This window comes from Opisthocomus hoazin, chromosome 16 (assembly GCF_030867145.1).
Source record: "Opisthocomus hoazin isolate bOpiHoa1 chromosome 16, bOpiHoa1.hap1, whole genome shotgun sequence".
NCBI classification, from domain to species: domain Eukaryota; kingdom Metazoa; phylum Chordata; class Aves; order Opisthocomiformes; family Opisthocomidae; genus Opisthocomus; species Opisthocomus hoazin.
The window spans coordinates 19,087,551-19,111,911 of record NC_134429.1 but is presented as its reverse complement, the minus strand read 5'-3'; the positions used below and the strand labels follow the sequence as shown (position 1 = coordinate 19,111,911).

Below are 24,361 nucleotides of genomic sequence, written 5' to 3'. Positions count from 1 at the left end.
GCAGAGTGGCCTTGACTTGCGATCTGGGATCTCTGGCACGGAGACTGCACAGCACAGTGGGATTTTGATCACCATCAGGTCTTTAAAAGTCGTGGTGAGATGGAAGACTCCACAGTGGGAAAAGTGCTTGTAATTATGTTCGTGCCTACCGGCTTGGGGTGGTTGTCTGGAAAGGTCCTGTTCTACCCTTTATTTTTACTTGCTTCCTGTGTTCTAATAGTCACTTACTCTTTAAATATGGAAGATACCAGCGTTTTAGTAAAAGTTTGTATTTTTCATGACCGTTTAAGAAAACCACTCTCCGTTCTGGTCTGATGTAACTTCAAACTCTTGATTTTCTTCCTATTGTTTTTTTTTTTTCCTCCAGGGTGGTGAAGGAGGAGATCTCAGATGACAATGCAAAGCTACCTTGCTTCAATGGAAGAGTGGTGTCCTGGGTATGTTGGCTCATGTGTCGATATGCAGATGTTGTTTGATACCGTAGGCATAGTAGCAGTGTAGTTGGTACACGGATCCTGATTTTAGACATGTCTTGAGTCTCAAATTGCATGGAAGCAAAGGCTTTTTCATTATATCTGTAACATCCTGTTACTGAGTAATCTATTCTAAAAATTTGAGTGAAGTCCACAAAGGTGTGCAGGGCTGAAAAGGTGGTTTAAACATGAAACCTTTAGTGATAGTAACATGTTGTGTCATTTTTTCTTTCCCACTGTTGTCTCTCTTCCTCGCCTCCTAAGTGTTACTGAATCTGATGGAGGGCTCTGAAAGAATGCTGTAAAACCTCACAAAATAAGGCTGGACTTCTAAAAACATTTACTGGCTTACCTTTTGTTGAAACCAGTGAGAGCCAAGCTCTAATCCTTGTTTGAAAAAAATTAAAAATTGTCCCACAACATAAGGTTAAGTGTAACGGCCAGCTTGCTGTCGTTAGGAGGGTGGAAGCAGACTTTTGTCTGTGTTATGCAGTTAATAGTCAGAGTTCTGCCGAATCATTGAGGTTTAATACTGTCACTAAATAGCCAAAACAATGTCTTCAGAGACAGCTAAACATGATCTTCTAGGGGATTTGGGCTGTGTTATTTTAAATTCAATGTATCAGTATTGTGGTAGTGCCTGGAAGGTTTAAATGAGGTTTAGATCTCCAAGCTAAACATTGTGCATGCATTCAGTAAAAAGACACAAAAATTTATAGCCTTGGAAAAATAAGCAGGGCAGAGGAATTTGGGCTGTAAGTAATTTGGCCAGTTACAGAGGAAGCCAACTGTGCTGCTCAGCAGATCACATCTCCTTTATTCTTTCTCTTGTCTGTTTTTAATGTGTTAATTTCTCCGGTATGCCATGATATTTGTTTGTCATCTAGCTATAGTTATTAAATACTGTCTCCTGAGTGTTACACAGCGCTTTGGGTTGCTTCCCATTTAATGGCCAGGCGACCTGCACTCCGTGCTGAGCTGAGTGCTGAACAGCCGCGTGCCCTCTGTGCTGGTACTGTAATAGCTGGCCGCTTCTCCACGTGCCCGGTTCTTTAGCCGCATTATGATCCACTTAATGGAGATGCAAGGGAAGTCTGTTGCTCCCCAAGGTTACTGTGTGAAATGTAGTAATTCCCACCTTCAGATGAAGTCACAGATAAACACGCAGCTCAATTTGATGTTTAGCCATTTCATGAACATACTTCTCTGCCTGGGAATAGGAGGTCTGCCACTGTCAAGGTTGACTGAAGTGGTTCTGCACCTTAAGGCAGAAAAGAGGGCATTAGTGTTTTAGATCTGAACACCAAAAAAGCATTTGGGACGTAGCCTGTGATTTTAATATCCTCTGTCAAGCTGATCTTACAATCTGGGTATCGGGAACATAATAGAGAATCATAGAATGGTTTGGATTGGAAGGGACCTTAAAGATCATCTGGTTCCAACCCCGCTGCCATGAGCAGGGACATCTTCCACCAGACCAGGCTGCTCAGAGCTCCATCCAACCTGGCCTTGAACACTGCCAGGGAGGGGGCATCCACAGAACAACAATCACAGAACAAGAAGCTTTGTCTGTTTTCCCCAAAACTCAGGTTTAACTTGAGTATGAAATTATTTTTTGTTAAGGGCTTGGCTTCAACAGGTGATGCGAGTAGGGCTAGAAATCATAGTGCCGTGATATGAAAATTCTGCTGAGGTAGCTAGAGACGTTGGAGAGCCTTTCAGCATTGGGTGTGTGTTTGGAGATATATGTGCAGTCTTCCTCCTTCTGGTAGGATGAAGGTAAGAACGTAGTGGTAGTAAAGTAGGTTTACAAGAGTTTTTTCCAACTGCACAGTTGGGACAACTGGGGCTCCGTGGGACTCTCAGCTGGAATGAACTGCCGTGTCTCCATCTGTTTCTCCAATCCTATACTGACTTTAGGAGTTGAAGATTTTGCTCACGTGTTTACAACCAGTACCCCTAAAATACTGCAGTATCCTGGTCACTGAAGTTATACAGGGTGAGGACATCTGGGCCTTGCGTATAGTCGTGCTGGGTAGCTAGAAGTTTCTAAACCTGGCTTCCTGTAGGCAGGATGACGTGTGCTTTCCCTATAGATTTAAATGCAGTATCGATTGCATGCTCTTGCCCGCAGTACCGTGCGTGTGCACATTCTGTTATTGTGTGAGGAGAGTGCAATGTATCTTTTAAACATCAGTTTGACTGGAAGATTGTTCTTAATTAATAGTGTCTTGTGGTTCATCAAATATAGCCCCTGCTGGGTTCTAAGCAGCTGAAAATGTTGCTTATGTGAGGGCAAGGGCTGGCAGATGGGTTGAGCTCAGCTGTGTCATACAGTTTTATCACTTATTTTAGCTCTATTGATTGCTTTCAATTTTAAGGCACTCAGTGTCTGGTGACTGCATAGTCCCAACAGGTTCTTAGTGTTAGGCAAGCAGAGCACATAGCTTTCTAATGCATGAGCTTCACTTTAGTCCTCCTACGCACCCAAATGTGGACAGCATGTTAAGCACTTACTAGATTTGGTATTAAATTGAGGTCTTAAAAATTGGGAGAATGTTCTCCCTTCAGCCTGTACTCTCTTAAAAGTTAGCTGTTTTGTCACTGGGAAATGCATTCAGAAGGAAAAGCTACTTTTGCTTGTAGGACCTCCATCCCTTGGTTTTGGCCTTTGTGCTCCAGCCTTTTGACTGAGCAGCCGTAGTTGACTGACAGCCAAAGTGACTTTCAAAGCTCTTTGTAGAACTGAGCCATGTATTTCCTCGCAGCAGTGGGTGTTAGGCAACTAAATGCCTTGGTTTGGAAATCGATGAGTGCTTCAAAGCAAAGTTAAGCTGATACAAACCTGCGCTGCTGGGCAGTGCTCAAGGGAAAGAAATGAACACAACAGGGCTTTGCCTACTTGCCTTCGCAAAGAAGGGAAGAACCTCATGTGTTGTGCTCCATGGAGGAGTAAATTGGTTGTCCAAAGAAGTATTCATTCACTAGAATAAAACCACCGGCATGAGAGAATGGAATTAGTGTATAAACAGCCAAACAAACAGCCGTGGTCTTTGAGACCTGGTGGTCCTCGTAGAGTGCTGTGGGAGTCAGTGCAAGGTTCGTTCTGGAGGAGGTTGTTAGCTTGTGTCCATTTTTGTGGGGGAACTGGACAGATGATGGTGTTAATTTCTCCAAGTCACAGCTGAACATACGTGCTCATGGCCACTGGTGTGGTGTGAGGAGCTGTTTGCTTTGAGGGGCTGGAGATGGCTGAAGGGCTCAGTGCTGCTGAGTATGCTACTTTCAGGATACGCTTGAGCTGTGAGTGCTGGTGGTGCTGTTTTTGTCTTCAGTCCCGGGATTACCGTGGGCTATAGCATAGCATTCTGACAGTATGGGAATAGACTGTACAAAAAGGGACTTCATGTGTAATTAACAAGATGAAGGGAGCATCCCGGAAGCTTCAGATAAAAAAAGGCTATGAAGATGTCATTTATGTTGCCATAGCGTGAGAGCAGTGTTTGTTTTAAAAGCAAAGGCATAGAAACATCTAATAGCTTTTATCAGGAGAGCAAATTAATCCTGAGAACCCCTGTCTTCCTTCTCAGTATAGAACACTTGCACTGTATTTGCTCCTCAGTGTTTCTCCCCCTTTCTGCCATGCTGCTGAACTGATAAATATGAATTCACAGGCTGGTGTTCGAATTGCCTTCTGCATCCCTGAACTGGGTCTCTTCTTGCTAATGCATTCAGGAGCACAGTAGTGTTTGTTTTTGTCAGTGCGGTCTAGTTATAGAAGGCATCTTTTTCATAGGTGGTTCAGTACACCGATGACTCTTTCTGAGCTTGTATACACTATTTTGGCTGTTCTGTGCAGCAAAATCTGACTCAGGTTGTTCCAACAAGGGCCAGCGTTCTTGGAATTTAAGCAAAAACAACCCCCAACACCAAACTATTCCACATGAATAAGGATGTGGATTATTTCACTCCCCTTTACATCCCAATTCTTTAACCTCCTTCTCCTTCCCTCTCCCAACCAAAAACCCAAGGGCATTTGATCTCAAGGCAAGAGCTGAATTTTCTCCTCAGCTTCTTAAATAATATGAAATTTGAAAATATATGCCTTTTTTGTTTTCCAGCTGAAAAACGGGAGATTATAAGGAACTGTAAGATCAGAATAAAATATATGTACGCACGCACGCATACACTAGAGTTAAATGTTATGTTTTAATTCTGTGACTGTTACTATTTTAATTTCAGAGAAATGTTACTATTTCTGAAATGCATTTTAAGAATGAATTCTATTTATTGTGATTCCTGTTCCAGTATAGGTTGCTGGCCGCTTTCCAAAAGTAGAAGGCGGCAGAATCCTTGCTCCAAGGATTTGTACCTTGTTTCGAATCTTCCCACCCATTCCTATTTTTTACATTACAGTTTTGCTTGCAGGCTGCCACAGGATCAATGTCTCTGCTCCTTTCTTTCTGCTTGTGCCGTGCACTGTACATGGGTATGGTGGGAGACACGGGTGCTGATCCAGAGACCTCAATCTTGTGTTTTCTTTGTATGTCACAAGTATTTGCTTTTTCCACATGGTGAGTGGGAACTGAGACACAGAAGTTTTTTATGTGGGTTTTTTCTTCCCCTTCAAGGTCATGTAGAAAGTCTTCTGCAACTGGCAGCCGATATCTCATCGTCTGATTACTTAATCCTAAAATCTTCCTTCTTGCCATTTTTTTAAACTGAGTGTGTGGACAAGTTGGAGGTAGCTTTTTAAAAAACGTAACATTTTATTTTCTTGAACCTTTAATGGTGGCCCTGGTGGACAGCCAGCTGACTGTGAGCCAGCAACGGGCCTTTGCGGCGAGGAAGGTCGGCAGCACCCTGGGCTGCATCAGGAAGGGCATTGCCGTCCTGCCGACAGCACTGATGAGGACCCCTCTGAAGTGCAGTGTCCAGTTCTGGGCTCCCCAGAGCAAGGGAGACCTGGACACTCTGGAGCAAGTCTAGCAGAGGACCTTGAAGGTGGCTAAGGGACAGGAGCATCTGGCATACAAGGAGAAGCTGAGGAAGCTGGGACTGTTTAACCTCAAGGAGAGAAGGCCTGGGGAGATCTTGTCAATGTGTACCAGTACCTGCTGGGGGAGTAAAGGAGACTGAGCTAGGCTCTTCTCAGCAGCGCTGGTGGCAGGACAAGAGGCAACAGGCACACGTTAAAATAAAGGAAATTCTGTTCAAACATAAAAACCACTTTTTTTGTCCAAGGGTGGTAAACCAGAGCTTGCCCAGAGATGTGCAGTCGTCGTGCTTGGTGGTACCTCAGACCTGACTGAACAAGGTCCTTAGCACCTTGCTGTAGCTGACCCTGCTCTGAGCAGGGCGGTTGGACCAGACAGTCTCCAGGGGTCCAGTTGTTCTGTGAACGCATTCACTGCTTTTTCTGAAGCTTTTCTGATCCTTGCATCATCCTCTTCAATGCTGAGACTAAGGCAGTTTCTCATCTACTTTTAACAGACAACATAAAGACAAATTTGATTTTCCCAAGTCAGAACACAATCTCTCCTTCATTTGTTATATCTTTTCTTCAGGAGAAGAATGAGTTCAGTTTGCTGCTCTTCCTTAGGTGGAATAACATTAGGTCGATGACAAATAGTGAAATAGTTTTTCTGCTAAATGCCAGCCCAGGAACTTAACACACGAGAATCGGTTCAGTCTGAGTCAGCAGCCAGGTCTCTGATGGTGAGAATGATGCTGTTGCAAAGATCTAAACGCAAAATTTAGATGCGTGGCTTAAATTAATTGTTTCAGAGAATTAGTACTGTAGAGCCTGTTGCGAGTGCTGTGCCAGCGTAGGCTCTGCACAGACCCTGCCGCGCAGCAGAGAATGACGTGGTGCGTTACAAACCCCTGCGCTTCGGCTGAGGCAGAGACAGGGAGCACAGACGGTTGCAGGCAGTGTGGAGAGATCCGTTGCTTCAAAAGACGGAGGAGACTCTTTCCTCCCTTCCTTCCCACCCATCAGCCTGTTACCAAATTTGTGGCTCTCTTCTCGAGGACCCTGCAGTGTGCCTTGTGCAGATGATGGGGACAAGGGCTGCGGTTCCCTCTGCTGCACAATCAGCTGAGACATCTGTGTCTGACCTGCATTACGAATTGCAAATTACTTTTTCCACACTAACACCCATAAAATTGCAGTGCTTATCAGCCGCTGTTTGCTGCTAATTACTGGAGGAGTTTTATGTAAATCTTACTGTAAGTCAATTGTTCACAGTCTCGAACCCTTTAATATCCTGTTCACTGGAACTGAGCAGATAATTGCAGACATATCTTTCAGGGCTAGCGAAGCTGGTCTTTACCTTTTGGGAAAAAAAGGTGTTTTGGGCAGAGCTATTTCCTTATCTGTTTTTTAACATGATGGATCTGAGCTTCCTTTGTCTCCTGCCTTATAAAATGTGCATCAGCTGGTAGCAGACAGCTTGAGATTCTCTCACAAAACCATCTGTGATAAGTGTCAACCTCACTATAAATTACCACAATATATATGTGTGTGTATTTCATATCGGGGTGACGTATTTAAAATTGGAACACAAAGTGCACATGGTGTAGCTTAGCTGTCCCTTAGCCCACAACTCCCCTCTTGACTGATACAGTGGCTGCTTTGAAGTTTACAAGATGAATGACATTTAGAATTTGGAGATTTTCATCTTTGTTAATAACATTTGAATCCTTCTATTTGTCACATGTAGGATCTTTGATCTTGGTGTCGTCTGCAGGACTGATTTCCATAGGGGAAGATGTTCGAGGGAGGAGCTGCAAGTCTTTAGTTGTTGCTTACATTGGCTGCCCTGGGAACTCCCATGTACAGCTAGATTAGTATTGAATGAGAATCACTGCTCCTAATTAGCTGTTTAAACCTCCTCCCCATCCCTCCCGTGTCCTTGTTTTTCTCCTCCGCAGCTTAGATCTTGTCCTTTTGGTTCGGGGTAGTTTTTTTGGGTTGTTTTTGTGATTTTTTTTTTTTTTTTTTTTTTTTTTAAGGACTGAATAATTTGGGACAGAGGGCTACTGCTTACTAGGTTCCTTTTCAGTGGCTGACCTTTAGGTTTTTCAACAATACAGAGACTAGCATTAATTCTATGACAGAGTTCTTCATCTAGTAATTACTGTAAGTGCGTTTACACAAAGACATCTTCTGCAAGAAACAGCTGATACGTGTGCCTGTTCTGCTCACACACGCACCACGTAGGGTACGATTTTTCTCAGGGGATAATTTGTTTTGAGTTCTTTGGGACTGCTCACCTGAGTGAAATTATTAATGCTTATTTGTTTTTTCAGCTTCAGGTCCTTACTGGGCAATTTGGAAAAATAGCTTGTATGGAAGAGAACTCATTACCTTCAGGCTTTTCGCAAAAAGCTTCCAATGTTTTTCGATTCTCTTTGCGCAGTCCAGGGACAGTCGGGAGTGGAAGCTGGGAATGCGGAAAGAATTGGCTTCTCGTTGCTGCCAGACCGGAGCCAGCCGAGTGGCTTCTGCCAGCAGCTTGCACAAAGCTGCCTGGCCGTTATCTGTGTTTTTTAGGAAGGCGTCGCAACATCTGGGAACGATTCCCTGCCTGGCTGCTGGGAATGCGCCGCCTTTGCCGTTGGCTGGCAGTGATGTCATAGCCTTCGGTGAGCCCTGCTCTTCTCTTCTTCCTTCCCGAGTGTCTGAGTGCCAGCAGATAGTACTGGTCCTGGTTGTATGCTAGCTTTTAGGACATTGTATTTGCAATTAAAATTGTTGGGTAGAACCATTTAGTCTTCTGCCACGCAAGGCAACACAGGAGCTTCAGGATTGTGGAATCATCTTCAGCAAGTGCGTTGTTGCCTTTCGCTGCAAAGCTGAGGCAGCGAAGGAGAATCCACAGAAGCAGATTCTTGTGATTTCTTGCGTATAAAATGAACTGATTTCAGGACCTGTTTCTTCTCTTCACAGATCGTACATACCCTCATTCATCAGCTGACAGACTGAATTATCACACAGGAGAAAAGAGAGAGCTGTGCATGAAATCTGACCCAAAGCGAGGAGGGTATTAACACAATGTTGTGTCTTCTTTCCTAATGTTTAGAGCTCATAGAGAAGGGAGGCAGGATCACTGAAAACATTCCTGAGCTTTAAGGTACCTGGATGAGTTATTAGGGAAGGATCTGAGTCCTGTTACAGCAGAATTGGATTCCTTGAAGGGGCAGCTGGGGCTGGAGTGCTAGGATTTCTGTGAGAAAGAGATGGGGAAGAAGCAAATGGGGTTAACAGGAAGGATGGGGGGCTCGAAGAACAAATGAAACAATGTGCTGAATGAGGAAGCTTCAAAGCTCTATGATCTTACAATCTTCTCTTTGCTAATGTTGGGTGGTTCTGGTCTGATATGCACAAGAATTCTCAAATCAGATTTAATCCAAGTTTGAATTGGAAGATGCTGTCCTATTTCTAACTGTGATCAGCACCAGGTGGAGGAAGGGCCTGTAAGGAAATGTGACTTCCTCAGTCATGTGGCAGAAGTACTTGCTGTCCTTTGCGGAAGCGTGGGTACACTCAGCCCAGGTCTCTGCGTTGCTCCGATGTACACAGGTTTTTAGCTGGGGTGAGGAATGTGTAAATGCACAGAAAGTAAGTCAGAAACCTGCTGAAAATATCTGGAAGCGTGAGGCGTGGAAACAGGATTATAGGATTGCAGATCCTTTTTTCCCCTCCTGTTCTTGCTCCACATGTGCTCCAAGAGGCAGGTAATCTGGTGTCTAAAGAGAAGTTGCTGCAAAGTGCCAGTGAAGCTGAATTTGTCTCACAGCTAGCCTACTATACTGTGCTGTAAGCAAGCACCTGAGGTGTTTAACAGAATCAGGGAGTAATCTGAGATTGCCATTTTTCATGAAGGTACAATATCTTCTCTAGATGATAGAAGGTGGCAGATGATAAAATTACAGATAGAATTGACAATTTTATTTTGAAAATCGGTCTGCATCTTTCTGTCTCTGAACACTGAAGAAGGTCACCCTTTACCTGGCAGCCACAGATTTCTTGAAGTTGTTCCTGTTAGCCTGTTACAGCTTCTGACTTCCAGGCTATATAAGCTTGATCCTGTATGCTCTGCGTATCTATGGGCTGTGGCTGGAGCAAGCCACAAGCAAATGTGCTGTAGTTTTCAGCAGGAAGAAAGGGGGAAGTGTAATCTACCCGGCATAGACAAGTTCTCGTTACTAAAATAAACATCACGTTCCTGATAGGCTTTTTCAGGCCTTCCAGCAATGTGGATTCCTGTTGTCTTTGACAGAATTCCTGGTGGAATGAAGGGCCTCATCAGCAAGTCCTTTTGTGCAATTGGTCCTTCGGGAGCAGCCTTCATGTGGATAATGGGCCATGTCTCTGAAGCTTTGACTTGGGATTTGAGATGTCTGTGACTTTATAGGAAGTAATTACTTTCAACTTGTAGATGAATGTGGCTGTTCTGAAGTTGCTGTCAAAAATACAAATGGCTCTTTTGGGGCATTTCTTTAGTTACTGTTATCAGTCCCTCACCTCTCCCTGAGCTGGGAGAAATACGGAGAGCTGCTGCTGCTCTCAGTACCAGTGAGAATTTAAACATTGTAGTTTTCATGCTGGTAGACTAATAAATATTCAGCCAGATGAGAATATGAGAGCAGAGTGTACCAGTGTTTCCTCTTCCCCCTTCCCAGACTGGTTCTTGTCTGGTATCTTCAGCCATGTGTGTTGGACAGGCTGATTCCCTGAGCTGCCTCGATGCCTGTCTGAGTGTGTTAAGATGTCTGCGGCGTGCCGAGCCCTATGAAGGGCAGTCCTGGCCATAATGAAGTGGAAAGCGTCAGTGAACGTGGTGTAGAGGAGAAGAAGGGAAGTGGAGCTACAGAGAGGTGAAGCAGTTGATCCGAGGTCTCCCTGAAGATCTGTAGCAGTCATGGGAAGCAAACCAGGCTCTTGCTGCGTGTGCCATCTTCTACTACAGATTTTCTTTTCTAGCACAACAAATCTTTTTCTAATGCTAAATTACACATGAAAGAGTCTAAATTACAGTAAGTGTGCTCTGTGTGCAGCTGTCAGTGCAGCCAGTGCAGCATGGACCTTAACTTGAGACAGCAAAAGTGAGTTTGGCACTGGCCCCTGCATTGTCAGGGCTGTTCTGCTTAGGATTTACTACTTGAAATCGAAAAGACTTTTACCAAGCTACTTGGAAACAGGAGATATTACTAGTATCTTTTCTGGAGTTCGAATATGTCTCGAGTTCAGTGCATCTGGTAGTGAACTGATTCAAGTTGAATGTGGTGTATTTCCTGAATGCAGCTGAAAGATGAATGTGGGTGATTTCTGCAGCCCTATTCCCTTTAGAATGGTAATGGCGTAGTCTGAGGCTGTTTGTGACTCTGATCCCACCGAAGGTCAATAAGAAGCAGGTACCCAGTGCTTTATCCTTCAGGAAATCACAGTCCAGGGGCAATATTCATAAAGGAGTTGCTTTGCTGCAGTGGATTTTTCTTCTGCTTAGCAGCACTCCCCAGATGATCTGCAGCCTCGATCAGTACAGTGGGCTTGCCTTCAGAACAGGTTCTGCATTGCCAAGACGTCTTCCTCCAGGAGCAGGGAAATACAAAAGAACAAATATCCTGAAATATGGAAGGGATTAGCCTGGTTGGCTCGTCTCTCTCTTCACATCAAGCTCAGCTTTGGGACGGATGTTGCCATCAGCAGAAAGGCTTCAAGGAGGAACGTGTGTCCCTGCTTTCAGATAACTCAGGCCAGGTGCTTGTTCGCATAGCTCAATACAATTCAGAATGTGAAGGGTGAGGAGATGTGTAGATCTTGCCTACACCCAGTGTCTTTTTCTTTTTTCTTTTGTCTCTTGGTTTGATTTTGTTAGTGAAAGCACTTGCACAGAGATTCCTCAGGGGATGAGCCAGGCTCAGAGACATTCTTGCATCTCCACGATGCCAACATACTTTCTAAACATCTCCCATTAACTTCCTTGCCTGAAAGGAAGAAACCTTAATTATCAAGTTATTAGGAAAGGTCATGTTATTTTTCCTGTCAGTGTTTCCTCTGTTGCTCTAGTTTTGGTGATAAGAGTTTGAATAATGCAGCTGACTCCATGTGGTGCTGGAGAACTGTTTTGTCTTCAGGCAGTTCCTTTTTTTGACAGTCTGTGTGTGTTTGCCTGCTCGTATTTATGGTGTGTGCTCTTAGGGGTAATATACTGGATCCTGAATGCCAGTCCCCTCCTGTCCTGTTCCCTCTCCTTCTCCATCCCCTGCTTTAACAGCTAGCGTCTCTCTGATGGTTATATTAGAGTTAGTCCTTGATTAATTAACCAATTATAGTCGGAATCTCTTATATAGGGCTAGTTCTTCCACAGCTAAAAGTAGAGGGAAGCTGAGACCTTGGTGCTCCTTAGTGAAAGGTAATAATCTATATCATTATCTGAGCATTCATTTAATTAAAGATCTTATAAACAGATTGTTTAAAGAGACTCGAGGTGGCTCGGGGGATTGGTAATGGGATAGAAACCTTTTCACCCCTAGGTCACTAGTTCAGGTCTGACTTCTGCTGGTAGTGGCCAGAAAGCTTTGTGTGTGGTCAGTGGACGGTTGAAACACGTGAATCGTTTTTAGCTTCCTTCCGGATTGGGCGGGGGTTTTTACCCTTTCTTGCAAAAACATTCAAAATATAGTAAGGAAAGTATGGAACTACATTAGGGTGTGCAAAGTCGGAGTCTGCTTTCAGGGCCACTATAGACCTCCTGTGTGAGGCTGAGCAGGTTGCTTCATTTTGCCTTGATTTGTCTGCGTAGGATGCCCAGCTTAATGGGAGACTAATTTTTATACGGTCATTTAAAATAGTAACCGGGTCATTCAGCTGGTGGAATTCCATTTGCATTTTGGGCACCACCTCTCACGTTGGTCATCGGCCTTCCCGGTTTGAATAGCAGAGGACTGGAATCTCTCCACCATTATGCTTTTTAACACAAAATAACCAGTTAATCTAGCAGGTGAAGTTGAATTAGAACTGGAGCTGCTAATTGGGAGTCACCGCATTCTGTTTGCAGAGATAAATTGAAAGGAATCTTGGATCACTGCACATTGTTTGTTTTTCTATTAGTGGTGCTTTACCCAGTGCGTCGTTCTTCTACCCTAGGATTTAACTTGCATTTGGACATGTTAATTATTTTAATCTCAGTTGTGCAAAATCGTTAGTAGCTTGCCTTTCTGGGTTAGGAAACTGAGGCACAAATGCTGATTTTCTTATAGAAGATTTACTGAGTCATTGGTAGAGAAGAGACCTGCTCTGTTTGGTTCCTGGGTGTACGCTTCAGCCAGGAGCTTTTTCCAGCACTAGTAAGATTTTTTTAAAAAATTAATGTAGAAAACCAGTTTAACCTAGGTGTAAAAAAGGATCCTGTAACAGAAAGCTTTTTATTTTTTTTTTTAAGTACTGAAAAGTAGATACTAGGCTAGTAGAGAAGTGGATAGAATCAGATCTTAATTAAATGCAAGGTCCTCTGTCAATCAGTGTATTAAAATGAGCTACAAACCAGGAAGGTGGGGCTAGGAAGAGAGACTCACTCTTCTTGTCTGTTTGTCTGCTGATTAAAGATATCTCACTAGGTGTACTGAATGGAGATGCTCTTTCTTGAATTTACTGGAAGTAAAATTGAGTATAGTAAGCCTCTTGTGTGCCCTGACCGTGCCTGTGCTCCATTATCCAGGAGCACCGCTGTGAAGGGTTGAGGATGTTGATGGGAAATAGAAATAATACACGGCAGCATTAGTTGTTACGTGAAGATCTTACACCCTGCCTTGTAACGGCCTGGAATACACAGCCACTCCGCAGCGCCAGGCAGCTCTTCCTAACGAGAGGGTCGGTCGTTGCAGCGCGTCTTCGTTGCCCGTTTCCGTGAGCGCGGTGTGTTGGGCGCTCCGCGGCCTTTCCTTCCACCCTGGGTGCCAGGCGCCCGTAGCTCCCGTGACCGCCAGTGTCAGAGGAGTTCTGAGGGTGAGAGTTACAGCAGTGAAGTTTTATAAAAGTCATCAGGTCAGTGTGAATTACAGAAGGGTGCACACCGCATATCCTGCTTTTCGTGGCATGGTTGGAAAATGACTTTTCCTATCTCAGCTCTGCCTTCAGGGAACATTAAGAGACAAAATGGGCACAAGAGACACGAGTACGATGAGCATCAGGAACCTGGTCCTCTTCCTAGAGTGTGTGGATGTTGAGATTGCGTTGATTTTGGTTTTAATTCGGACTCTTAATAGAGATGGTGGCAACTCTGAGATCTGGTGATTGGTCCAGGCCAGATGGTGAGTTTTCAAGGGTTTCGAAGGGCTTTGTAGAAGAAGTTATACCATGTTTGGGTCGTCATACTGTCATATTTCAGCTTTTGCTTTTTATTTTCGTCATGGCAAACCCAGACTGAGAGTGCAGTCTGACAGTGTGCGTGCATTTTGCAAGGAATGCTGACAGCCTGCATGCTGAGGCAGCTCGGAGAATGCCATCATGACAAGTCACGGGAAGAAATGCACTCCCTGCCTGGTGTGCTCGTTTGTTCTGAGATGAGCGAAAAAAAAAAATTGTGGCGCTTGCAGGAATTTTCTGCATATCCCAGCTGATGATGTTTTCATGCTGAGATCGAATGTAACCTGATTTTATGGAAGTTTGGCAGGAATCCATGCAGCTAGACACTACGCGCTTCCTTTCCTCTGGTTTCCCTTGGACCTCGCAGAGCGTTTAGCAGAGCGGGGGCTGAACACCTCATGTCAGAGTGGAGAACCCTGTACGAGCGTGTGTAATTCTCTTCTTTCTGTTGACAGCTGGTCCTGGCTGAAAGCTCCCACTCTGACACAGGCTCCCAGTGCACCGAGAGCCACACTGACCTTCCGCCACCCCTTGAGAGAACAGGCGGCATTGGAGACTCCCGGCCTCCATCGTTCCAGTAAGAGCAAGTTGTCTTTTTTTTTTTTATTATTTTAAACCAAAAAATGCAGTTCCTGTCTATTTCTTCCCCACGTTTCTCCCTGCTGCTGCAAACCAGCTATTTATTGTTATTGTTAGAAAAAGAATGTACTTATTAGAACTGAGGAATTAAAAGGGGGATTGGAAGAAAAAGCGCCTGTCATCATTAGAATGAAATATATATCCTATATATCTCACTTTGAAACCCTCTGTGGAAGACTTAAGTAGAGAGGTAGCCCAAAATGCTTTTGTAGTGCACGGATGACAACCTTGTATTACTGCGTTACGTATAATTATGTAGCATGCAAAGCCAGCAGAACACTGATATCAAGAGCAAAAATTTACATAAGGAATAACGCCTCCTCCATGTGCCTACAGAGGCTGGCAGCTTGAACTGGGGAGAGCCAGACTGGGAGTCATCTCGCTTAATGGTAGCCTTGTTATTTCCTGTTCCGTGTGCAGTGTATACCCTCAGAATACCTTCATTTTCAGGGAGGCCCTCTGAATTCACACAAGGAGTGTTTAAAGCAGGACCTGGTTCTAGCTGTGACCTTAGCATATGTTTGGAGAAGGAAGCGTGGCCTTGGTTTGCCTGTTGTCATGCGTTTCCGTTGCTTTCCGGGATACCCGTTGGCTGGCAGAGCCGTCAGTGTCGTGTATGAGTCTTTTACAGATAAATGCCTTCTGGAGCGGACAAGAAATCTTGGGAAATAGGAACCCAGCCTGGCAGTGGGTGTCTTGCAAGGGCTGTACTGCCCTCCTGCGTCCATGCATCTCCTGATGTTGGCTGGGAGAGGCCTGGAGATGAGCGCAGTCACGTGGCCTGCAAATATAGCTAGTTCTTTGTCTTCCTGGCCTGTACCTACATGTAACAGCTGCAAGATCAAACTTTATTTGGAAAAATAATTACGAGTCTGTGTTTGTGGAACCACTCACTGCTGGTGCCTGTATGTACCCCAGCTGGTAAAATGCAAGCTGTGCTCTGCTGAGGCACCTGCCATCTCCTGTGGTATTCTGAGCATCTCATCTGTGCCTTCCTGCCCTCAGTCAGCCCAGTGCTGCCAGTGATGGTATCTTCACGTTACAGAGCAAACGTGGGAACCCTGAAAGGGGTGAAGTAACTTGCACAGGTCGTGCTGAGTCAGGAGGAGCAGCACGGGAGGTTGTGCTTCCTGGCTTGGGTTCTCATTCCTAGACAAACCGCCTTCCTCCTTTCTCTCTCCCCCACCCCTTTCCTCTTCCTTGTTTTAAAGTGCAGTAGAGAATTTGACTTGTGGGGAGGTCTTCTGGTCTAAAACTTGTTCTTCCTTAGTGCCTTTTTTGGTTCTTCACAAATGAAGGTCTTAACCTTTTGCAGTGCTTTTTGCTGTTTTGTTTTATTTTTTCAGTCCAGAAGAGAGCCTAATGATGACCTGAGTTTATGTCGGTAACACAGGGCAGAGTGTCTCACTCAGGTACTCTGCATGGAGTCCTTAACTGTGGTTCTCTATTAGAATTTCATTTTAAACTATGCCCATTCTAGGCTTAAAGATTCCAAGTGATAAAGAATCCACTGCATTTTGAAATTATTTGTTTTTCTTGGATAAATTAAAGAAGTTGAGCTGCTCAAGTCTTTTATTGTAAAGCATGGCTTCCAGAGCTCGAAGCGTGACCGTAGTTCTCTGCTGATCACTCACAATTCTTCAGAAATTTTTGAAAATGATGATTCTTGGGATTTTTGGTGTGGTGATTCTGCAGTGGCGTTTTCAGTGCCATTTCTGCATACTGTCTCCTGGAGTGGTGTTTCCATTGAAGAGATCAGTAGTGCTGTCTTGTAACTTTCTCAGCTGTAGCTTCGGTATTGCTGTATACTTGCATATTACCTCCTCTTCTGTAAGTAGGCTTTAACTTCTTGGTTCCTAAATCCCTGAGATTTTTTTTTTAATGCTATTCAAACTACCAGAGATCTGTCATCTCCTGTCTTCCTTCTTTGGCGTGAGTTGGGGCCTCATTTATATAAGAAGCCCCAACTGAGCTAGTGTTATATAATTGTACAAACAGAAATATTGCTGGACAGCAAAGATACAAGAAATAGGCGAAGCAGACAGGTTGGCAGGCAAAACCATCCACGGGAGTGAGATCCTCGTCAGAGCTGAAGCGATAATCTTAGCTAGCTGCCTCACAGCATGGAGATTTTGCTTCCTCATTGATTAAATCCGAAGAAAATTTACTTTTTCCCTACCTGATGAGGGTTTTGAAGTTCATCCTGCATTTCATGCTCTGCTGCTTCTCTTTCGTGGTTGCCAAATCGACATCCATCTGAGCGGGTGAGGCTGCTCCTGGTTTGGTGGTGGAGGAGCGTGGGCGAGCTGAGGATGGCGGCCCCCAAGCTACCTGCCTTCTGCAGCTCTGGGATGTGCACCTGCAGCTCTGTTGAACCGACCTGGCTCAGCAAGGAGAGGGCAAACAAGCCAGCTGTGGGGTTCTTCTGCGCCCTTTGTTGGGGTGTGACCCACCTTTTGGAGGCGGGTTCAGCCTGGGAAGCCATGGGGCGGTGGAAAGTACCAGCAGTCACTAGATGGTGCTGCTGGGATGGCTGGGAGCCTGGCAGGGGCACCTGGGGACTGTCACCCGCCTTCCCTTCCCGGCTGTACCGAAGTGCAGACGTACTTGTGGCGACACTGCCATACATCCTTGCACTGTGGTAGCTTCCTTAGGGCTTGTCAATGTGCAGTCAACTGTTCCCTTGAGTAACAACCTCGATTTCCTAATTCGTGTGGTGGGCATGTCAGTACACTTCATTAGTGCCGAGGAAGTGTGTGGGTGTGGAGAAGGCTTTTCAGCAGTGCTCTTAAATGTGACGCTAGGCAGGTGTCCTCACACGTACAGCATTCTGGGTCCGGCTTCCACAGAAGCCCACGGGACCGGTTGGTCAGATCGCTGGTAGAGTAATTCCCTGTGGAAAATGTGCATGGCGGTGTACTCCGGCCTCATCGAATTCTAGAAGTACATTGATGGCTCTGATGCTTTGCTGTAAGTAGGACGTGTCAGGCATAAATAGCAGGGGCACAGGGCAGATGTGAGTCAGGACCCCTTTTGAAGTGGGTGGTATTTGTGGGGCAGAGAGGAGGAGTATGACCAGTAACTTTCTAAGGGAAATCGTTCGCAGCAGAGCATTAGCCCACGTCAGATATTGCGTTATTGTATTTTCAGGAGCTTTAGATGAGTTTCCACATTTTAGTGTGTTAAAATGAGCTATGGCCTTTGCCAGCACTCCCAGAGGCTCTGCTCATTTCCTTCCATCCGATCACTTCAGGGTAGCTTGTTACGTGTAAGAATAGCAGAGATACATAAAACAGGCTGAGGCTGAGGGGACGACTGAACAGCTGAGCTAGTTCTGTCCAGCAGCATAAAGAGGAGCATCTCCATCTTCCCCTTCACTCCAGCCAGCTCTGCTTTAACATGATTTTTTTTTTCCTCAGTGGAGATCTTGAAACAGATGGTTGCAAATCAACGGTCTTACATATTCCGTGTTCTGTGGTACAGCCACTGCTCTTGGCTAGCTGGCTGGACTGGTCTATTGAAACTGGAACCGAAAGCCAGACTGGTTTATATGATCTGAGAAATCGCACTTCCTCGGTGCTTGGAAGTTCAAGAGCTGTCGTTGCTGTTTGTTTAGATTCATCGCAGGAAGGGGCCCTAAACCAGGGGGACAAATTCTCTGCTGCTTCTCTGAAACTTTTTGTTCTCCCTAGTTGTAGCAGCGAGAAAGTGACTCTCGGTACATGAAAGCAGAGTGGAAGAAATCTGACGGCTGAGATCGTCGTCAAGATCTTTTTGCTTTTTGCCCAAAGCTCACTCGCTCATACTCGTCTTTCACTGGGACTTGCTGGATGAGTACTGTGCTGGCATATCTGTGTAGCTTACAAAGAGCTGAGACCATGAGGAAAGGACCTGGGGTCTATCCGTACGTTTCGCAGAGGTGCACTTTATTATTTTGAGCTTTGCTGTGACTTGCAAGGCTTCAGCCTTTCAAGGTCAGTGCTCTATATTATAAGTGGCCACAGTGAGCTGTAGCTTCTGCCCTTTGGCTGTCACATGTGACACACCTAGCTCGGGTTATTGTCAGGAAAACAAACCTGTTCGGGGGTGAAGAAGGAATTGAGCTGAAACACCAAGTTTGATTTAAGAAAATATAGTTATATATTGGGATATTGTAGAAAATGCAACTCAATTGACAGGCTTGAGAATAAGCCCCTGATAGAGCGTGTCATGTTGGCGTTACTAGAGGAGCTCATACGTATTGTGTCTGTTGGATCTGTGATCTTCAGAATGAGCACGGGAGGGTTTAAGGGGTGCATAGAAACTTGGGGTGTTTTGGAGGCTGAGGTGAGTGTTAGGGTCAATAACTTTTGTTCTTCCAAAAACCGGTGTTGTCTGTTCTTGTGTTAGACAGGTATGCTGCAAATTTGGGATACTAAAGCTCTCATGATGGCACTGTGCTGAAATCCCATTTCCTTTCCAAGTGTGTTAGCAGCTAAAGCTGTCTTGTAGTTAGCTGGCGTCTCACCACATGCTGAAATGAGCACTGAAGGCCATCAGTAGGCGTTTTTCCTGTGGAAATTTCATGCAATAATCTTGTGGCAGCTTTTTCAATGTCATGATGATGCTACTTGTGCAAGTAGTGCTGTGTCTCAGGGCATGGATGTGGAACTGTCTTTTCACCCCTCAGGTAGTTTTGGGGTGAACAGAGCAGTCTGGGGTAGCTTGCAGTGCTGCAGGAAGACTGCAGCTAATCCGTGTGATAGTTTTCTGGCTTCTACACCAACATGTGCTCGACTGCAACTGCTTTTATCAAAAAGAAAAAAAGAGATGACTCCACTGTTTCTTGCTATTTGTTCTCTAACAGCCCAAATGCTGCCAGCAGCCGGGATGGCCTGGACAATGAAACAGGAACAGAGTCAGTGCTTAGCCACCGGCGAGACAGACATCGGCGGAGAAATAGAGAAGGGCATGAGGATGGTGAGTCCTATTTCATTTTTCCCCTTTTTCATCTAGAAAGAACAATTTTTCTGATAATCTTTCAGAGCAACAGCTACTTTTGCACGAATACGGCAGAAGAGAAGTGTGTCTGCATTCCTGCGTGCTTTCAGGGACTATTATTATTTTAATGGAATAATGTGATGATTGCTTTGAAACTCTTTGAAGCTCAGCATTTTCTAAGAGGTCTGAACAACCTACAGTAAAGTGGCGGGGAAATTCTTTTTGGTGATATACAGAACTTTCTGTAGTGTTAGAAGATGATTAATTTGGAGAGGAATAATGACACCCAGTGCTGAGATCCATACTGTCCTGGCTAGGCTGCCTCCGTTATTCGTTTGCTCATTTAAAGGTAGAACGCATTGTCTGTGTGATGTGTTGAGAGTCTGCAGTGGAGACAGTTTGAGAGTCTTCGTATTTTAACATTGCAAGATCTGAGCCAAATTCCTCTGCAATAATCTCTGTTGATTTCTCTAGGCTTGGATCCGTGGCCTTGTTTTGTGCTGTTGTAACTACAGCGCATGGGCTCTGAAGATCTTTTTTTTATACATAAGTACACCCAAAGTACACATACAAACTGCAGAACTTCATCTCTTGCCTCTAGTCTGTACATCAAAGTAAACTTGTTTTTTCATTTCTTGCCAGACAAGAATTTCCAGGCTTAATTAAGAATTAATAGGTGCCACCCATTGAGTTTAAAATGGTCCAGAAAGTGGAATACTTGGGCCCAAGAGGTGCCATCAGAGGCTTTATTTGCAGCTCCACCCACTAAAGTAGTTGCCTCCAGTTAGAAAACCAGAAGTTGTATATATACTGTGGGTTACAAGCAGGTGTCTTTCTGTCCATTTAACCCTTCCAAGCTGTAACTGACTCAGAGTGAATGAAGATTACTCCGTGGGTGGAGCAGAGAGCTGTCTGTGCGTGATCCTGACTGCAGATTCCGTTGGGAAGTCACAGAAAGAGGCAGAATCTTCAAACAGTGTTGTGTTTAAAAACTTGTTACAGGATGAACGTGAAAAGGGGGTTTGTTCTTAACATTCGTTTAAACTAATGCCGATGCGTGTTTTGCCATGGACGTTCGTGGCAAAAGCGCTGGTTGTTGGGCAGCTGGTGTTTGACCGTAGTCTAGATTGCTCCTATGGTGTTGTTCGAGCACAGGAGTTTCTGACTCCTGGTGATCTGAAACTAGTTCAGACTTTTCCCTTTAGATAGAAACGGGATAAAATTTCCTCCGTCTCCTGCCAGCCTAGGCTGTGCTCAGGCAAGAACACGTCGCTCAGTAATGGAAACGTTACCTGTTCTCAAAGCAGTTCAGGCCTCCTGCCTGGAGCTGGCTGTATGTGTGAGCAGGAGGGGAGTTTGTGAATGTGCGTGCATCGAGGAGAACTGCTGTAGCATTTTTGGTCTCATGAAGTATATTATTTAATGTCCATAGTGTTTCTATGGACATAATAATATTTTGTTTAAAAAAAATAAAACCAGCAGTGTTTTATTTTCAGTTGAAAGCATGCCTCCAAAATGCACAGTTCAGCGCTACATCCTGAACTGCCACCTAAAAAAATTAAAAGAGGTGAAATACCCTTGTCCTGGAGAAGGATTTGTAGGCCTCTTCAAAACAGCGGTCATACGTTAGCAGAGTCATTCTTGTCATGAGTCTGCATGTCGTCTTCTTCTGGAGCACAGCTGGATGTAAAATGGGGGAGTGGTGACAGGAGAAGGGGCACAGGGGTGGAGGAAGGGCAGCAAGGCTGTGACACCTGGTTCACAGCCATTTCCAGGGCAGAAGCCTTTGCTCACTTGGCATTGTGAAATAGTGGTAAATCCTCCTTTCCCTGCAGAAAGAAGGAAACGCAGTTAGAGTGTTTGATCTTGTCCTGTAGAGACCTGTTTAAATAATACCAAAATTACAGCTCTGGTAGTTCTCAGGGAGGCAGGATGAGGGATCTCATTGGAGCCCTGCGTTACTCAGAGGCTGGTTCCATAGGTAGTGTTATGCAGAGTAGCCAAGACATACCTGCGGTACTGCCAGCTCACCACGCTGTACCAGAACACGTACCACGTAGCGTTTGTAACTGTTTTAAGCTCATTATTGATATAAAGTGAATGACAAGGAGTGACCCACCCACCCTGACAGTGAGGATATCCCCGAGTACTCTACAAAGGGAAAGAAGTTCTCGTTCCACAAGAAAAAATGAACAGTGTGTTACAGCCTTCATTTCAAACAAGGTGAAGTGAGAAAGGGTGCAAAGAGCCATTTGGGAACAGCATAGGTGTAGGCACATTGAGCTAAAACCTGCCCAGGGCAAGGCAGCTTACTCTGCTGATCCCCAGTCACTGGGACGGACTTGTTCTGACTTGGGAAAACCCCAGGGCAGGGAAGAGAAGGGAAGCAAAACAAAGGTCTGTTGGGAGTGCAGGTGAAATGAAAATATCCCAAAGAAAATGGAAGTGGAAAAGCAGAACTCTACCTGTGAGCTGTGCAGAAGAATCCCTCTCCTGTCAGCCTGCGTTCAAGGACTGCTGCTGTTTTCAGGGCAGGACAGAAGCTTCCTTTTCAGTTAGCCCTAGCTTTCACTGCAGTGCCCTCCAGCCCCTCGCTGCACAGCTGCATCATGGGTAGATGACAATTTCATCGTAATTTCCCAAGTGAATTTTTTATCTTTTAGAAAAATTAGAATAATACTCGGTCATGAGCTATGTAGGTACCGTTAGTTGTACGCTACCTTTTATTCCTTCTCGTTAGGGGTTAGACCCACAAACCTGTATTTGCTGCCCAGTCATTTTACATAGCAGTGGAATCCCTAACACAGCCTTCCCTGTCTTTTTCAAGCCACAGACTTTAATTCATAAAAAGGCCAGTTTAATGCTCCAATAAAAAAAGCCTCTTGCATAGACCCGTTACTGGGAGTAAAGGTGTGAGAAAGGGCTAAGAAGGAGTTGGCTGGAAGCGGAAGGGTGAGGCGTTTTTGTGTGTCTGTGCGCGAGGACAGTGTATGAATTAAAAAATGTTTGTTGCTGACTTGTTTCCTCGTTGTTTTGCAGTAACAGCTATGCTTAGCCAAGTGCTCACAGGGCAAAGTGTTGCATGGAGAGCTCAGAACAGACAGATGCTTTGCCCTGAAAAGCTGCTGCAGGGAAAAAAGGTGTGGGGAAAAGGGAGTTTTTCTCTCTATCTATTGTTGATATTAGGAGAAAAAAAAGTACCAGAACTCCTCAAAGAGTTAAAATAATTTCTTTGTTGTTTCTGTCCTACTCACCATTTGAACTTGCACAAGTTCTTTCCTAATTGTACAAGTGAAATTTTAGAAACAGAAATTTTACAATAGATTTTCCGAGTTGGAAATTATAATATGTGATCAGCCAGTTGACAGAACAGACTGGAAGACTTTGTCAGATTGTTCAGCTGACAGCCTGTGCTGGAACTGCGCCGGGTTTCTTACAGAGGCATTCGGTTTTGATCTGGAGAATCTCGGTGATGGTAAACTAACCAGGTTCTCTGATGGCTGATAATTAAAGTGTGGGATCATGGGCGGATTGTTCCCAAATGCCAGCCCGTGTGCTTTCCTTCATTGCTGCAGGATTACTCACCATGGAAAAGCTGTTTCTGCTGGATTGCTAATGGCCAGCTACAGACATACCTACAGAGGCCACTATAAATACTGGTGGCGTACGGCAGCCAGCGTGGGACACACCTGGCCATCTGACAGAGTCTGCACACCTCTTTCCGTTGAAAGCGCGAAAGGATTTTGGAACCGAGAGGCTGTGATTTGCTAGACCAGGGATTCACTCTGATAACAACACAGGCTGGGGCATTTGCAAGCTCTTCCACTTGTTTCCCTGAAGTTATGCTGCTAGTTTAAGTGCAGAGGTGGTGAAGAGCTGTGGATGCTCCTGTGCTTGTATCTACTCTGATTTCAAAAATATACCCGCAAAGGGAGTGTGATGGACTGAGGAACACAAAGAAACTCCTCTGTTCATCAGTGTGTACTTGAAGGCATGTGACATTTCAAATACAAACATGAAGAAAAGCATAAGGGATTTGGAAAACTTAAAGAGCGTTGATCATTTTCTTGGTGAAATGCCTGCCAGAGGTAGGGAGACAACTGAGAAGGGATGTAGTTGCAGAAGAGTTATCACCCTGGGTCTTACTATACTTCAGAGAGAGGAGGAACTTTGTTACTGGGTTTAATCTGCCCTGCGCTGAAGTCTAACAGCTTTCTCTGGTAGCACCACGCAGGTGGTGACATCAGGAAACAGAGCAAATAGGCTGGACTAATTCTGCCTAGCGTGAGTTTTCCTTGTAAAGGGAGAAGGGGAGGAAGGCTGGCCAGAGGGGCAGTTACCCGCGCATCGGTGGTTTCCTTCTGCACCTACTGCAGGTGTCCAGACACACAACATCAGCAGAGCCTGCTCCCAGCCTCATCAGCCATGGAATGCTCTTGGGTTTGTTGTTGGCCCTTTCATCACTTAACCACCTGCTTAACTTTAAGGAAGTATGCTTAAATCCAAGAGATTTTGGTCAACCTCAATGACGTAGTTAAAATACGTGCTCAAATTCTGTGCTGAACTGAGTGCCTGATGGGTGCTAGGGGAAGCTGCTTTCTGGACTTTGCTCCTGGACCTGATGTACAGCTGTGGGAAGCCTAAGGAAAGCTTTACACGTCTGCCATTCCTCTGCCGGAGCTTTGGTTATTTGTGCCCCAGCCTGTTACCTGTAGCAAGAGCACTTGGTTATAGGGTCTCCAGCTTCGCATCTTGCTGTGCTGCTTTTCAGTAATTTTAGCAGACGGTTCTCTGCGAATGGGAACCAGGGCGGTGTACAATGTCCTATGTGCAAAGCACACACTAATTCTCATCCACAGATGCTCGGTAAAGCTGGGGAAATAGTGAAGGATCA

The 24,361-nt window shown here is 45.0% G+C and overlaps 1 protein-coding gene across 3 annotated transcripts in view; it reads left to right on the top strand.

Annotated features, from left to right (window-relative positions):
- The window catches only part of DVL1 (dishevelled segment polarity protein 1), an 89,958-nt gene that overhangs the window by 34,311 nt on the left and 31,286 nt on the right, over window positions 1–24,361 (top strand). For all 3 annotated transcript variants that reach the window (XM_075437673.1, XM_075437672.1, XM_075437674.1), the window contains exons 2-4: window positions 368–437; window positions 14,304–14,425; window positions 19,334–19,446. In XM_075437673.1, the coding sequence (XP_075293788.1) occupies window positions 368–437; window positions 14,304–14,425; window positions 19,334–19,446 (305 nt within the window). The remainder of the gene's footprint in view (window positions 1–367; window positions 438–14,303; window positions 14,426–19,333; window positions 19,447–24,361) is intronic.